General features: G+C 39.8%; 1 protein-coding gene across 2 annotated transcripts in view; it reads left to right on the top strand.

Moving 5' to 3' along the window:
• Positions 1 to 17206, top strand: part of dync2h1 (dynein cytoplasmic 2 heavy chain 1) — a 310791-nt gene that overhangs the window by 37395 nt on the left and 256190 nt on the right. For both annotated transcript variants that reach the window (XM_078402527.1, XM_078402526.1), the window contains exons 16-22: positions 3637 to 3735; positions 5349 to 5488; positions 8112 to 8340; positions 9824 to 9951; positions 11392 to 11507; positions 12021 to 12148; positions 13400 to 13549. In XM_078402527.1, coding sequence (XP_078258653.1) covers positions 3637 to 3735; positions 5349 to 5488; positions 8112 to 8340; positions 9824 to 9951; positions 11392 to 11507; positions 12021 to 12148; positions 13400 to 13549 — 990 coding nt within the window. The remainder of the gene's footprint in view (positions 1 to 3636; positions 3736 to 5348; positions 5489 to 8111; positions 8341 to 9823; positions 9952 to 11391; positions 11508 to 12020; positions 12149 to 13399; positions 13550 to 17206) is intronic.

Here is a 17206-nt window from a genome sequence, read left to right as displayed (position 1 = left end):
AAATGATATTTTAAAATGAATTTATCATTTGGCTACTCTGTTAGACTATCTTGCAGGTAGGCACAAAATGCTGGAGTAACTCAGCGGGCCAGGCAGCATCTCGGGAGAGAAGGAATTGTTGACGTTTCGGGTCGAGACCCTTCTTCAGACTGATGGATTGGTTCAGTCTGAAGAAGGGTCTCAACCCGAAACGTCACCCATTCCTTTTCTCCCGAGATGCTGCCTGACCTGCTGAGTTACTCCAGCATTTTGTGTCTACCTTCGATTTAAACCAGCATCTGCAGTTTTTTTCCGACAGACTCTATCTTGCCATCTTTTGGCAAATAACTATGTAATCACAATCAATTTTATCTCTTCCTGCCTGCCTTAGTTCTTCATCTCACATTCTGGATACTTGCTTTCTTTCCACTTTACTTCTCCTCTACCTCATTTGCTGAGTTTTCGTGGAATGTTAAACACAACTTTCTTTGAGGACAAAGAATATTCTTGAATATTTCTTTAATTATAAAAGTTATCATTTACATACAATTCTTCCTTCTTCCTTTAGGAATATTTACAAACAGTGATTTTGCTCACTAAATTATTATGTTATATTATTGATGTACAGGAAAAAAGAAAATGGCAACAAAGAAACTAGACTATGCCACAATCCATATCCATTTCTATTCAAGATTCAAGATTCAAGATTCAAGATTCAAGATATCTTTATTTGTCATCCAAAAAACAAGTTTTTTGGACGAAATTTCGTCACCCACAGTCCAACAATAAGAGCAATAAAATAAGCAAATTACACAACCCCAACCAACACAAAACCCCCCAAAAAGAAACATCCATCACAGTGAGTCTCCTCCAGTCCCCTCCTCACTGTGATGGAAGGCCAGAATGTCTTTTTCTCTTCCCCTGCCGTCTTCTCCTGCGGTCAGGCTGTTGTCGTTGCCATGTTCCAGGCTGCGCCGGACGGTGAAATGTCCGCAACGGGCCGACCCAAGCCCCGCTGTAAGTCGGGGTGGTCGGGGCTCCCGACATTGAAGCCCCCGCCGAGCAGAGAAAATTCCGTGGCCTATTTCAGGCCGCGCCGGACGGTGAAATATCCGCGGTGGGCCGACCCAAGCCAGTAGAGCCAAGTAATGAATATGTCTTAAAAATAAGAATGAAAAAAATTGTTTTAAAAATGGTACAACGTGCTGGAGTAACTCAGTGGCTCAGGCAGCACCTCTGGAGAACATGGATAGATAATGTTTTGGGTTGGGACCTTTCTTTAGACCTGACCTGAAACGTCACTTATCCATGTTATGCAGGGATGTTGTCCAATCTGCTAAGTTACTCCAGCACTTTGTGACTTTTTTTGCAAACCAGTATCTGCAGTTCCTTCTGTCTCCATTAAAAAAGAAGGAACTAGGAAATGATATGAAAACATTCAGCTGCAATTCAACTGTGTGACAGAAATGCAACAAATTGAGAATATTTCTTCATTTTTATGGAAACCTGGTGAAAGTACATGTGTGATCAAAGCAAAAAGAATTTCACTGTGCAGTGCACATGTGACAATAAAGCACCATTGAATCATTGAAACTAAAATAAAGGGCTACATGCTGAAGAGTGAAAACAAGCTTTTCTGGTCAGTTCCGTAACCAACAGATTGGATTAAAACTCTTACATTTTGCAACATTGCATCATGGATACCAGTGGACAATTATCCATCCTCTAACAATGGCAGGCCAGTCACATGTGTGTGAAAAGTGCTGAGTAGATAGTGCATCTCGAACTCGTCCTGGGATTGCTGCTATTGCAGATGTCAGCTTTCACTCAACTTAATTCATTCCATGTGATGTCAAGAAACAATTAGAAGTGCAGACAGCAGAGATTAAAATGTCAGAACTAGCCACATCCTACTGTCAAACTTTTATAGCAGAGAAAACAGGATTAGCGTGTATCCAACAAAACTAAATCCTCTTACTAGCCATCAACTACCTCAGAAATCTTTTTATTAACTTAAGGGATGTGGGTGATTCTGGCAAGGCCAACAGTGGTTGCCCATCCATGTTTGCACTTTGAAGCCCTACTGTCTTTCTGGAAATTGGGCTCTCATAATGTTGAACAATAGGGAGTTTCAAGAAGCAATCAAAAGCAATTTGGTTCTCAGAAGACATTTGAAGAGGAGACAGAAAGCTTAGTCAAATAGAAAGGTAATTGACATTTAAATCAATGGGGATATATTTCACATCAAAGTATGCATCTTGCACCTACTCCCCTAAATCCTTGGGAGGTGCCATCGAGCTAACCATGGCAAGCAGATAATGTACACTATGGCCGCTGTGTAGATAACGGAGATGTGAATGTATAGGCTGGTGGATTTAAAAAAAAAATCTCACTCAGCAAAACAAAGAGGGATCAATGATGTATTTCTATGCTGGGGTGACGGCCACCTTGGAGGGAAACATAGAAACACAATCTAGTGCCACATTGCCCAGAAACTTCCTCCCTTCACTGTTATAATATAGCCATGGATCACCTCTAGTTCAACGACGACTGCAGAAGGGCATGCCAAGTTTAGCACAGGACATGCCTCAAGATGAGGTGTCACTCTGCTGAAGCTGTAATGTGGGAATACATGTGTGTTAAGCACCATATAATTGACAGAACTTGCAACTAATGGATCAATTCTAGGATCTGCAGTCCTGCCATATCTGGTCGTGAATGGTGGTGGAGAGATTAAGCAGTTAATGGGAGGAGGATACTTTAAGAACATTCCCTTTTCCAGCGATAGTGGTCCCATCATATGAGGGCTAAAGATGAAGCCCAAGCATTTGTAACCATATTCAAATGCAGTTTAAATGTATGGATGTGTTTTGTGGTGCTTATGTTTTAACATTTTTAATAATTACAAATTTTAGAAATATTTCAATGGTTCCCAAGTGGGGTTTTTGCATGTTTGTGAACGTAGACATTCAGTAACAAACTTGGCAATCTGTCGGGCTGGGGACCAAGTCTTACCAGTTGTTAAAGATTTCTGGAAGCACATCTGGCCAAGTGCATTGAGAGAGCTCCTTTGTCATGCCTCACTGATGAACCAGTAATCAACCTCCTAAGGGAGTTCGTGCCCAGAACCTTGGAAGAAAGGTGATGGTCCAAAGGCAGGCAAGCTGTGAGCCTTGATAACCTGCCAGTCAGTAGAGTAATCAACCCCATTACTTCCGTTTTGTAGCAGTTAACCAGTACGACTAATTGACTTCTTCTTTGATTTTAATTGCCATAATTGCAATCTACAAATGCCGATTGTAAATTAAATTTGTGGTAGTAAGGATTCTGGAGGCTTTATGGCGAGATTCATATTTTATGCTCCTGTTACCTTTAAAGTAAATGGAATTGTATTGTATTTTCTACTTAAGAAAATGTTGGAAATATTCAGGAAGTCTGAGGAGAGAGAAAATAGAATTATTGTTTTAGGTTGTAAGTGTTTCGTCAGAACTTCATATGTTCTATTTAGCTGCATTTTAGGTTCCTGTACATTTTACATATCATATTTGCCTTTTCCTAAAAATTACATAAGAAAGTTTACAAGCCAAATAATTAAATTATAAATTGTTGACAGTTTTGCTGTTTTGACTCCTGGTAAGAGGGATCTTAATCTTCCAGGTTGTAGCTCTTATGAACGTTGACCTACTTCGCCAGCAACAACGATGGAAAGATGGACTGCAGGAACTCAGATTTGTGTTCTCCACCCTTGAATCACAGGTACTTTGAGCCATTCATTTATGGCATTGTAACCTGACCGGTCATTCTTAAGAAAGATTTTAGTAGGACTGAATTACATTTTCATATTTTTTAGATAGATGCCATCAGTAAAAAATATTTACCAAAGATTGCAGGCTAGCTCTCTTTATTGCAGTAAATCAGAAAATGCAGAGAATACTTAGTAGATCGAAAGCAAGAAAACTTTTTGAGTTAACTTTAGATCTATGACCTTTCATCAGATTTTTTTTGGATGAAAGTTTATTGATCTGAGGCATGAATTCTGTTGAAATATTCAAAGTTGAGCTTGCCTTATCGAGCGCTCTGTGCCTGAACCGATACTTTATCATTGAACCATTGAAGTACACTGAAAAGATTAACACTACTGAGATTCGGCAAAACATCTTTTAACCTCCTGGTGTATGTAGTAACTGTTCTTCAGAGCTCCATTGCGTGTTGGATCGAGTCAAATTCTCAATTTGCTGCTTTACTTCTTAACGCACACCAAGTTATATCTGCACCATGTTGTCTGTGGATGTAATATCTGCCTAAATCAGTCTCTCTCAGCAGTAAGCTTCTTCTTGAGAACCATAGATACACCCATGGTATATGTATTACAGACTACCACCTCTCATTTAGGATTAGTTGGTATTTATTTTCTGATTTCCATGTTGTGTATTGCATATTCATTTTGAGTTGTACAGCTGAAGTGATTGCTTGCATTGAAGCATTCTTCACGATGCTGCCATCCTGTTCCGGACAAAAGATCTTGTTTGGTTGACACCAATTCTGTCCACCACCGATGCAAAGTAGCTGCTGTATGTATAATCCATTAAATGCTCTGCAGTTTTTTTCCCCAAAACTCAAGCATTTCAATAAGGCTTCTTATCAGCACCTTGTCAAGGACAATTGGGGCTGGGCAATAAAAATAAAACAAAAATTCCAGATGTGCAAATTCTGAAATTAAACCAGAAAATATTGGAAAAACTCAAAAGGTTAGGCAGCATTTGCGGAGAGTCAAACAGAACCAACGTTTCTGATCGAAAATCCTTCATCAGAACTTGGAAAGAGAGTAAACAAGTTAATTTTAAGTTGCAAATAACATGTGGAGGGATGGAATGCACAAAGGGAATATTTGTGATGGGTTGAAGCCAAGTGAATTTTAAAGGGAACATCACTGTCTTAGTTGGCAGTAAAATCAGGATCATTGCACATCAAAATAATATTTGAATCTTTCCCAAAGATGTGTGGGTTAATAGATTAATTGTCCATTATAAATTACCCCAAGTGTGTAGATCAGTGTAGAACTTAGGAGGAGTTGAGGAGAAAATAAAATCGGATGAATGTAGTGTTATATTAAAGTGTGCTTGATGATTGGCATTTACTTGGTGGGACAAAGGATCTGTTCCATGCCATATGACCCTATGATTCTGTGACTTTCTGCCTCACTAAAACTTCCAGGGCTGAGATAAATGAATTCTGGCATAAGGGATATACAGTAAAGGTGGGTCTGTGGAGATCAGGAATGATTACATTTAATAGTGGATAAACCTGAGGCTTATTAACCTATTTCTGCATAAATCTACTTATTTTACATTTGAATATTATTTTAAAAGGGTTTTCGCTCTGTTGATATGAAAGCATGGCGTCAGCATTGGAACCACCAGCTATATAAAGCACTGGAACATCAATATCAAATGGGCTTGGAGGCCCTGAATGAAAACCTTCCTGAAATCACTGTTGATCTGACATTTAAGTAAGGGTTTGGACATATATTATCATTTGAATGCAATGTTTAAAAAAAAAGTTTACTTCAGTTTATTGAGCATCTTTGCAATTAATAACTAATATAAAAATGCTGATTATTATCAAAGCAAATTTGCACAACCTTTCTGGCACCATCACCAGAAATATTTACGATATCTTTGGAAGGCTTTGCAATCCTTGAGACTTGGCCATTCAGTGCCAAAGTCTGTTTCTTCATTGATATCTACGTGCTATTGTAAAAGCACACTCGAGCTTCCAATGCATGGGGCTCCCTAGGTTATGGATGAACTGATTTCTGAAATTTGTCTTTAAGCAAGTTCTCCTGTACATTTTTAAAACATTTTCTCAGATAGTAATGGTAATAATAAAATGTTTTGTGTTTGTTAATGACTGGATACTGCATGTATTCCATTAGTTTAATTATGGGTAGTGTTAGGGAGAATATTCAATAAAGTGAAAGAATTATAAGAATTAGAATGATATGATATGGGTTACTATAGAAAATGGACATTTATGACGCATAAGAATGAGCTAATGGACGGGTGGTGTGGGCCAAAATCTGGCAAGTGATGGATGGATACAGATGAGACTTCAGCTATATTAGTTTGATAATGTATAATGAACCATAATCAAGTTACAACTTAATGTTAGGTGAACATTTATCCATTACTGATCAGTATACCATTTATAGATAGTATTCCACGGATAACCTAGTTAAGTTAAAAAAACAAAAACATTTATCTTCAATAATGCAAATTACAAGTAATAGTTTGTCAATTTTAGCTTTTCTAACTTTGAACTCTACTCACCCTGATTACCAGCTATGTGAGCCATGCAATTGTAAAGGTGATCAACATCAGTTGTGGTTTCAATTTGTGATTTGTAACCCCGTACTCCATAGAAGCAAGCTTTAACTCTAAACTTCTCCCACTTCCCATCGAATCACATGCTGCATATCTATGCATCGCAACATATGATGCCACATTTTAGAATATCAATATATTGTGAGAACTTTCTCAAGTTCTAAAGCTTGTTGGACAATGCATGTAATAGTGTTCACAACTGTTAAACAGCAACAAGTTCCTTTAATCGGTCGTTGTTAATGGCTAATGACCTCTTCCAGTGCCTGAGGTGTCAGATCTCATGTGCTTACGATGTGTAGGTAGCTGTGTGAAGTTTCTGTATTCATTTTTCTGCCAAGAACCCCCAAAGTCAGCCAGCTGCATCTTGTCAATAAATATGGCTCATATAAAACAAACTACCAGCTGTGATGATTTTAACATTCAGTTGGTTTTACAAAGCATCGTTAAAGAAATCTGATCCTGAGGGCTCTGCAGCCTTAACTTCCAAACATTAAAGCAGAACCTCAGCTTGTGGCTAATTTAATGCTGAGATGTACTGTATCAAAGCTATTTTCAATTACAACAGTCCTTACTGCAATGTAATGCTTTTTTTTGCTGCAAATTGCATGATTCTGTTTATTTTAATAAAAGGAGAAATGTAAAACAGTTACTAAGATTTTATATCTAGTTAAGATCTAATTTCAAAGGCTAAAACAGGGATTGTTTCTGCTTAGTTCTCGACAGTAAACGAGAAAAGGCTGTGAGGATATATTCAAAAATAATTCTAGTTGTTACCGAACTAGTTTATACTGTTAAGTGTCAGAGCTCAACTTGCCAAGAAAGTTAACTATTCTTAACGAAAGGTGGTGAGGTTCAATGGAAAACTAAAAGAAAGAAATATCCAAAAATGTAAACATGCCATAGATTCTGATGAATAGAGGAGATAAAGAATAGCAAAATGGGCGATTATAACAATGTTAAGAAACTTGGAAGGGATTGGCGGTAAAAGATTTACAATAATATTGGGAAAAAGATGGCGGTATGATGGTTAAGAACAATGCTAAACTAAAAATTGATGATGGTGGTAAAAGAACAGTATAGCACAAGAACAGGTCCTTCGGCCCACATTATTGTGCCGAACATGATGACAAGACTCTCATCTCCCTACACATAATCCATATTCCTCCATTCCTTGCATATCCATATGTCTATCAATGTCTCTTAAATGCCACTATCATAATCTGCTTCAAACACCATCCTCAGCAGCATGTTCCAGGCACTCACCACCTTCTGTGTAACAAAACTTGTCCCGCACATCTCCTTTAACTTTTGCCCCTCTCACCTTAAAGCTATACCTTATAGTTTTTAAGAGGGGGGTGGGGGTAGAGGGGAGGGGGAATGAGGAAGCGGTGGGGGGAGTGGGGCAGGAGAGGGTGCTGCACCAATGCAGGAGAGGTTTGGGCCCAACGGGTCCACTTGGTCTAGTTAGTATTAAAGAGAGACGGAAAGCAAGAAATTATGGATATGGTTTTGAGAATTGCATAGCACCACATTTAGCTGATGTGATTGATAAATACTGGTTGAAGAATTTCAAAGCACCAGGGTGGGTAGCAGGAGTTATCAAGTTGTCAACTTCCTTCTGTACATGTTTACTAATGTTAAACAAATGAATGCATACAGCATTTAATGAACTTGAGTTTTGATTTTGTTCATGCTTGTGATCCCCCCTTTGGAATAATGATTTTTATTTCTTTATTGTACGTCATGCAGACAAGGAAGGCTGCAATTTAAACCACCATTTGAAGAAATACGGGCAAAATACTACAGAGAAATGAAGAGGTTTATTTCCATTCCAAACCAGTTTAAGGGTGCAAGTGAGCCCGGTGAAGAGCCAATCTTTGTCACCATGATAGAGAGAAATGCAAAAGGTTTTATCACTGTTTTTAGTAAAGCAGAAGATTTATTCAAACGCCTGGCAGCAGCTTTGGATAAATTTCAGGTAAAGGTTTTTGTCAGCTATTGTGCAAAACTTAAATTTGATTTTCTAATTTGAAATTATCTATATATGTTGTAGAATCATAAAATAACAGAAATCAGAAAGAGACATTCCAGCAAGCCGTCAAGTCAGTACTGTTTTTTTAAAAGAGCTATCCAAATGTTCTTACTGTCTGTTCTTGACCATCAGTTGCCAGAAAATCTGTGGTGTTCCTGTATTGTGTCCATCCGGTATGCCTCAATCATGCTTGACTGAATTGTATTTATCCCACATGCAGCTGATGGGCTCAAGAACAATTATACTTCAGCTACAAATGCTCACTGTGCAGTTTACCACTGAACACCTTTAAAAATAAAAATATTGAGTGACTTCTGACTGCTTCCATTTATTGTGTAGGAACGAACTGCAGATGTTGGTTTAAACCGAAGATACAGTAAACACAAAACGCTCGATCTTGACCCTGAAAAAAAGGGTCTTGACCCAAAACGTCTCCCATTCCTTCTCTCCAGAGATGCTGCCTGTCCCACTGAGTTACTCCAGCATTTTGTGTCTGCTTCCATTTAATAGTTCACTTGTAAACTTTGTTCAGGTCTCGCTGCAGTCTGATGTGGACTGGTCCATTTCTTTGCAGAATAGCATTTTCAATCAGGCTTCTCTTTATGGAAATCACAATCTGTCCTTGACTTTATGGCTGGAAGATGATTCTTGAAATCTCCTCTTCCTCCTTTTCGCTTACTCTTGTCTTTCTGCCACACCCTTCTGGAGCAGACTCACTCAATGGTCCAAATGGCATAATTCTGCTCCGAAGTCCATGTCTTGTGGTTTATTTATGGTCTGAAGTGGCTATGTGCAGTGGACTGCTGCACTGTGAATGTGCACTCAGGCATTGAGTGGTTGATCATAATTAGCTTCTCTCTGCAATTGTACATAATTCCACAGTGAAGGAGATATATTGTCATTATACCTTGTACCATTGAAACATCCCTTTGCTGGATATGCCTGCTTCTCTGGACAGAAAGACAAGAAATAACCAGGACTAGTTGAGCAGACAACTTCCATAATTTCCCTTCTGCAGTAGTGACATTATCTCAATCATACTGCCAAATTGTCCACAAACTAAGAATAGAGGTTGAACGGACCTGTAATAGTTGTTTAATATTCTATGTTTTTGAACTGTAAACCACGGCATGTCTATGCAAAAATGGTGAAAACAAAAATAGAAAATCTGATATTAAGCTGTTGTTTCTTCGTATATGTATCTAGTGCTGGTTTAGAACTGTATCAGCTGCTAAAATGTTTTCCTCAAAATAATTTAGTTTGCATAAAGCAAATCTGTTGTAATCTGTAATATAACTTAACTAACTTTATTTTTGTATTTCCAGTTATTTTCCTTTCTTATAATTTTTATTAACATTCAAAAGGCATATCCTTGAATTGTTAATGCCTTCATTGTACTTATTAATAATGGTAAACTTCTTTCTAAAAGGAATGGGTTGTGCTTGGACAAGTGAAGATTGAGGCACTAATTGAAGAAAATCTCCACACTGTACATGACTGGGAGAAGAATTTCAAGGCTCTCAAAGGAAGAGGAAAGGATTCTGAGAGGCTTCCAAGGTTGAATTATTGGCTTTACTAAAACATATATAATTCATTACAATATAATATGATGAGAAAGAAGCAATTACGCTGAAACTGTCCATTTAGTTTGTCATTTATGGCCTTTGATGAATGCTCATTGTGTGCAGAACGTGCTGATGTGACATGAGATATCTATCTTTCTATGACATTGGTTATCTATGGTTGTAGAAAAGATCTGATTCTTCCAACATATGCTCATGTTTATCTGAAATAGATAGATTTTTTAATGCTTCCAGAGATTGTTGGATTTATGGGTATTAATCAGAGATTGATGGATATTTAGATAATAAAGAATTCCAGAGATATAGGACAATTGCATTGAATCATGGAGCATGCCTCTGTTTCTATTTAAATGGTGCTTTTCAATGGTGCTTTTATTGTCATATGTGTGAAGTGCAAATGCACAGTGGAGTTCTTTTCTTACGAACAATCCAGTAGAGTATTGCCGTACCTAAGCACATCCCCGATTAGCAAATTGTACAGAAATATTCTACTGATTCCACATGCAAGAGACACCGTGTTTTGGTGCCATTTTCAAAGTTCATTCCATGCTGTAGGTATTAAGAGCGGTGCACGTTCCAGGCAAGCCACAGGCTGTTGCAGGCCTCCAGCTGTCGCCTTCCTTGGACGTGTGGATCGACCAACAAACCAACATCCTCTCCTCGCCTGTCCACCTTTGTGCCCCAGGGGCGCCTCCAGCAGCCAATCTTGAAGGCACAGTCGCCCAGACCCTGATTCCCTTTCCTCTCATACCAACCTCGCTCCTCGCTGGTCATGTCCGTCGTCGTCGCTGGCTGCATCCTCCATGGTCTCTGGTCTTCGGGAGACGATCTTCCCCTTCCAGGCTGTGGTCCACTGGGTCCTACAAGCAGCGGCTGACTCAGCAGCTACCCCCTGCAGGCCGTGGTCCGCTGGGTTTTGCATTCGGCTGCTGTGCACCCGTTTGGCGGTTACCCCGTGCAGTCCGCTGGGTTTATATTTGGCCGCGGTGGACTGGCTCGGCAGCTTCTCTCTACAGGCCGCGGCCCTCTGGGAGCTTCCGCTGCGTGTGGCGCTCTGGGAGTAATGTTCTTATGACAACAAGTTTGCAAGTTTATTAAAATATTAAGTGACTATCTGTGTAATGTATGAATCAAATCACAGTAGCTGATTGACATTATAAATCTTGTTATAATCCATTAGTAATTGCAGAAATACTGCTCTTGTCTCCATGACTCCTTTCTAATCACATTCAGACCTCGGCAAAGCAGTGAAGCTTATCTCATTCTTGTAGAGTTGGACAAGATTCACAGGACTAAAAGTTTCCTTAGGCAATGATACATAGTGTAAATAAATTGGATTAAGGCATATTTGTAATTATCTCATTCTTTCGTGTGACGGAAGTGAAAGTGACACAAGATTTTTCAAATTTTGTAGTGTTGTGAAAGTGGATTGCATTACAATTAACTGTGACCCAGTAAAGGCCGTGATTGATGACCTTATTCAGATGCTATTTGATGCCTTGCTTCAGTCATTAAGGAAATCCATACAAGGTACAACCATTTACATCATGCTTGGGGGAACTAATATTAGTGTTAATATGTTGAGGCCTGCCTAATTAATTTACTTTATTTATTCATGCATGGTATATGGGCACTGCTATCAAGTCAACATTCAATAATCATCCCAGTTTGTCTTTGATAAGATGGTGGTGAGCCATCTTCCTGAACTCATCTGTGTTGTGATGAACATTTAATTGACGCACTGTGGGATTGATTCAATGTTGAACTATGATCTGTGTGCATGCATTAGAATGAATTAAACTGGCGCAATATAAAGTTCACAATGAACCATCATTGGAGGCACATGATTAAAGGACATATTCCTTTTAGAACTAAATTTGTTTAACATACGTCTTGGTCATTCTGCCTTTATACATCTGTACATTAATGTGGTGCAGTTAGTAACAGTCATAAATTCAATTTTAAACTTATGGAATCCATTGCATCAAGATATTTAGCAATATTTGCTCTTCCTTTTTTTTTATTTGTAACACTGATATTCAGCGAATATCCATGAGATTGAGAGTTTTGTAAGTGACGCGATGGAATTGTTGTCCCAAAGACCTGAGACAGTGGAAGAAATTGGAGATGCAAATGCAAAACATATGGAGATTACTTCAAAGAAACCTCAGGTAAGAGCAGCAAACTATAAAAGACAGAGAAAAAACAGAAAATTTAATTTATATGTATATTATTTTTTAAATATTTAGTTATCAGTAAGATATTTAATCAGAAGATAGATTACTATAGTATACATTTCATAAGCGTCTATGCATTTAATAGTGTCAGACATGGTAGTGTTTGCACCTATTTTCAAGAAAACATCCTTGTCACTCATGTGGCCACTGGGGTGATAACCCTTCCGTTGTTTAAGGGGTGAATCCATCGGACACTACCTCTCAATTTTCGGCAGCAAAAGGACCCTACACTGTGGTTCTTCCCCACAGAGCCTTGGCGTTAGCTGCACCAAGCTTCAGCAAGTCCCTCAGCACGTTCTTGCAGTCTGGAATGGGCCAGTCGACAACATTCCCTGATGGACATCTTGCTCTGGTGAGGGGCCAGCAAGTTTTGGGCAGACCAAAGAGCGTCTTTCACTGAGTTGATGATCTTCCCACAGACTTTGATGTCTGTATCTGAATGTGTCTCTGGGAGCAGACCATAAATCAGAGACTTCTTTGTTACGGAGTTGCTTGGGATGAATTGTGACAAGGATCATTCTCCAGATCCTCTTCACAAATCCACACTGCAAAGAAGTGGGCAACGATTGCCTCTCCATAGCAGGCGTTTGGAGGGCAGCATGCATTGTGTAGTAAGACTCTGATAGTATAGGAAGTATCTGACTGGGACGGCCCTTCTCACCGCCTGCTTGCTGGTGAGTTCTGGCGATGAGCCATTTCATCAGACGAAGTGGGCAGTCTGCTCAGGGAACCATGCCACAGGATGCATCGAGTCCTTTCCCTGCAGTGTCTGCAGGATGTTCTCCTTGGACAGGTACATAGACAGGAAATGTTTAGAGGGAATAAGGGCCAAATCTGGGCAAATGAGACTAGCTTAGATAGTGCATCTTGATCGGTATTGGACAAGTTGGGCTGAACGGCCTGTTTTTGTGCTGCATGAGTCTAAAACTCATTAAAGTGATTTCTTGGACCTGACGTATATTTCCACAGTTTTATTTTGACTCCCAATGGTTACAGTATAAAGGAACTCCTCCCTAAAGCTTTTGCGTTTTTCTCTTTTCTGCTATGCTTTTAAGGGTAAAAGACATTGAAAAAGTAGAATTGACATGGAATTGATTTATAACTTATTCATATTTGGTGATGCTTTTGTTGTTCATGTCATTAATAGCTATTTGTTATAACTTTGAATTCTATCATATCTCTAAGGTTTTACCACTGTTTCAAGAAGCTGAAGATAAAAATAAACTGCTGCGTTCTGTAGCAGGTGGTGGTCTTGAGACTCTTAGCAGCCTAAGAGCAAAATGGGACAAATTTCAATTAATGATGGAGAGCCATCAGCTTATGATGAATGAACAGGTAAGAATACGTTGTTTTCTGTAAAGCAAAGCACCACAGAGGCTGGAAATGTAAAATATAACAGGAAATTTTGAAAATAGCTTTTAGTCTTGGAACAAAAAAACCATAGTAATGTTTCCAACCAGCGAACTTTATCTAGAACTGGAAAAGGGTGGATATGCAAGTTTTATCATGCAACGATAGGGGAAGGTGAATGAAGAACAAAGGGTGCAGTCTGTGATAGTGTGGAGTGCAGGGGGGGTTTAAGGGACAAGGGGGATGATGATACAAAAAAACATTGTGGTTATAGTTGAACAGGGGACTAATTTGGATGCGAGTAGCAATCAGAGAACCATTAACTGATTATTGTTAAGTACATGGGATGTCGGAAAGGCGTCTGATGAGTCAGCACCTACTGCATGTGGATCTGCAAGTTCGCAAAGTATGAAGCCAATTAGTTTGTCCGCTCTGTGGAAACTTTAGAAGGAGCCAAATGGCAGGATGTACAAAAGAGTAAAAAATCTAACAAAAGTTGATAAAGTCAAGCTTGGTTGTTTCTCTTGTTACTAACATTGGATAAGTATATCCTCACTGCTGCGTAATGAACAAAATTACATTGAAATTCAATAACCTGAAGCCAACAGTTTCCCAAGGGTCTTCTCAGCAATGAAGGGAAACAAAGTACTATGATAATTGTAGAGATATGTTGATCTACCATATGATGAGCGTTTGACGGCACTGGGCCTATATTCACTGGAGTTTAGAAGAATGAGGGGGGACCTCATTGAAACGTACAGAATAGTGAAAGGCTTGGATAGAGTGGATGTGGAGAGGATGTTTCCATTAGTGGGAGAGTCTAGGACTAGAGGTCATAGCCTCAGAAATAAAGGAGAATGAGGTTAGGAGGGAGAGATAGATCAGCCATGATTGACTGGCGGAGTAGACTTGATGAGCCGAATGGTCTAACTCTACTCCTAGCACTTATGATCTTATGATCTCTTAATAACTTCATATTCTGATAGAACTTCCAGGAGTCAGGCCAAGCGTGGAAGTCTGCTGCTCATCCCACAAATGCATGTTCCTTACAAATGTGGCACCATTTAAAAGGGAAATAAACAGGCTTTCCAACGGTATAAGATTTATTGCCAAGAAGCATTGTTACAACAAAGAAATAATCTACCAAACACAAATTTCCTTACTTTTTGTGCTATGTTTAGATTCTCGCCCTAAAGACCTTGGTGGCTAGTATCCAAGATTGGCAAATTTGCCATTTTTTTGGAAAGGTATTAGAATGAACAATAGGACATCATCAGACCATCTGACGGTGACGGAGGAACTGAAGGAAATTCACATTAGGCAGGAAATGGTGTTGGGTAGACAATACAATACAATACAATACAATACAATACAATACAATACAATATATCTTTATTGTCATTGTACAGGGTACAACGAGATTGGGAATGCGCCTCCCATACGATGCAATAAATTAATTTGCTAGTCAGTATTAATTTAAACAACCCAATGAAACAAATTAGAACAGTTTTAAATCAGAATAAAGTGCAAGTAGATCTGTGCCAGTTCACTGCGATGTGACCATCCGGCTCAGCAGGACCGGTTCATAGCAGCTATGGCCCTGGGGATTGATGGGACTGAAGGCTGATAAATCCCCAGGGCCTGATGGTCTGCATCCCAGGGTACTTAAGGAGATGGCTCTAGAAATCATAGACGCATTGGTGATCATTTTCCAATGTTCTATAGATTCAGGATCAGTTCCTGATTGGACGGTAGCTAATGTTATCCCACTTTTTAAGAAAGGAGGGAGAGAGAAAATGGGAAATTATAGACCAATTAGTCTGACATCAGTGATGGGGAAGATGCTGTAGTCAATTATAAAAGCCGAAATTGTGGAGCATTTGGATAGCAGTAACAGGATCGTTCCGAGTCAGCATGGATTTACGAAGGGGAAATCATGCTTGACTAATCTTCTGGAATTTTTTGAGGATGTAACTAGGAGAGGGGACAGGGGAGAGCCGGTGGATGTAGTGTACCTTGACTTTCAGAAAGCCTTCGACAAGGTCCCACATAGGAGATTAGTGGGCAAAATTAGAGCACATGGTATTGGGGGTAGGGTACTGACATGGATAGAAAATTGGTTGGCAGACAGAAAGCAAAGAGTGGGGATAAATGGGTCCCTTTCAGAATGGCAGGCAGTGACCACTGGGGTACCGCAAGGCTCAGTGCTGGGACAGCAGCTATTTACAATATACATTAATGACTTGGATGAAGGGATTAAAAGTACCATTAGCAAATTTGCAGATGATACAAAGCTGGGTGGCAGTGTGAACTGTGAGGAAGATGCTATGAGGTTGCAGGGTGACTTGGACAGGTTGTGTGAGTGGGCAGATGCATGGCAGATGCAGTTTAATGTGGATAAGTGTGAGGTTATCCACTTTGGTGGTAAGAATAGTAAGGCAGATTATTATCTGAATGGTGTCAAGTTAGGAAAAGGGGACGTACAACAAGATCTGGGTGTCCTAGTGCATCAGTCACTGAAAGGAAGCATGCAGGTACAGCAGGCAGTGAAGAAAGCCAATAGAATGTTGGCCTTCATAACAAGAGGAGTTGAGTATAGGAGAAAAGAGGTCCTTCTGCAGTTGACCAGGGCCCTAGTGAGACCGAACCTGGAGTACTGTGTGCAGTTTTGGTCTCCAAATTTGAGGAAGGATATTCTTGCTATTGAGGGTGTTCAGTGTAGGTTTACTAGGTTAATTCCCGGAATGGCGGGACTGTCATATGTTGAAAGACTGGAGCGACTAGGCTTGTATACACTGGAATTTAGAAGGATGAGAGGGGATCTTATCGAAACATATAAGATTATTAAGGGGTTGGACACGTAGAGGCAGGAAACATGTTCCCAATGTTGGGGGAGTCCAGAACCAGGGGCCACAGTTTAAAAATAAGGGGTAGGCCATTTAGAACGGAGATGAAGAAAAACTTTTTCAGTCAGAGAGTTGTAAATCTGTGGAATTCTCTGCCTCAGAAGGCAGTGGAGACCAATTCTCTGAATGCATTCAAGAGAGAGCTGGATAGACCCCTTAAGGATAGCGGAGTCAGGGGGTATGGGGAGAAGGCAGGAACGGGGTACTGATTGAGAATGATCAGCCATGATCACATTGAATGGTGGTGCTGGCTCGCAGGGCTGAATGGCCTACTCCTGCACCTATTGTCTTGTCTATTGTCATCTTGGCTGACAGTAGGAAGGAATAAGGCAGCTTGCTTTTTTTACTTCCTGGATCATACATGTGGAAACTTGGTAATGCAGGAGGATGAGGGGTGATCTTTTCGAGGTGTACAAGATCATGAGGGATATAGATTGTGTATATACGCAGAGTTATTTATGCATGGTAGTGAACTCAAGAACCAAAGGACATGGGTTTAAGGTGAGAGGGGCAAGACTTAATACCTTTTTTATACTGAGGGTGTTGCATAGATGGAACGAGCTGCCAGAGGAGGTAGTTGAAGATGCTACTATAACAACATTTAAAAGACATTTGGGCAGGTACATGGAAAGGAAAGGCTTTGAGGGATTTGGGCCAATTGTGGGCAGGTGGGACTAGCGCAGATGGGGAATATTAGTCAGCATGGGCAAGTTGGGCCAAAGGGCTTGTCTCCATG

This window comes from Rhinoraja longicauda, chromosome 7 (genome assembly GCF_053455715.1).
Source record: "Rhinoraja longicauda isolate Sanriku21f chromosome 7, sRhiLon1.1, whole genome shotgun sequence".
Lineage (NCBI taxonomy): Eukaryota > Metazoa > Chordata > Chondrichthyes > Rajiformes > Arhynchobatidae > Rhinoraja > Rhinoraja longicauda.
Note: the sequence above shows the minus strand (reverse complement) of the source record. Positions and strands in the feature narration are given on the sequence as shown.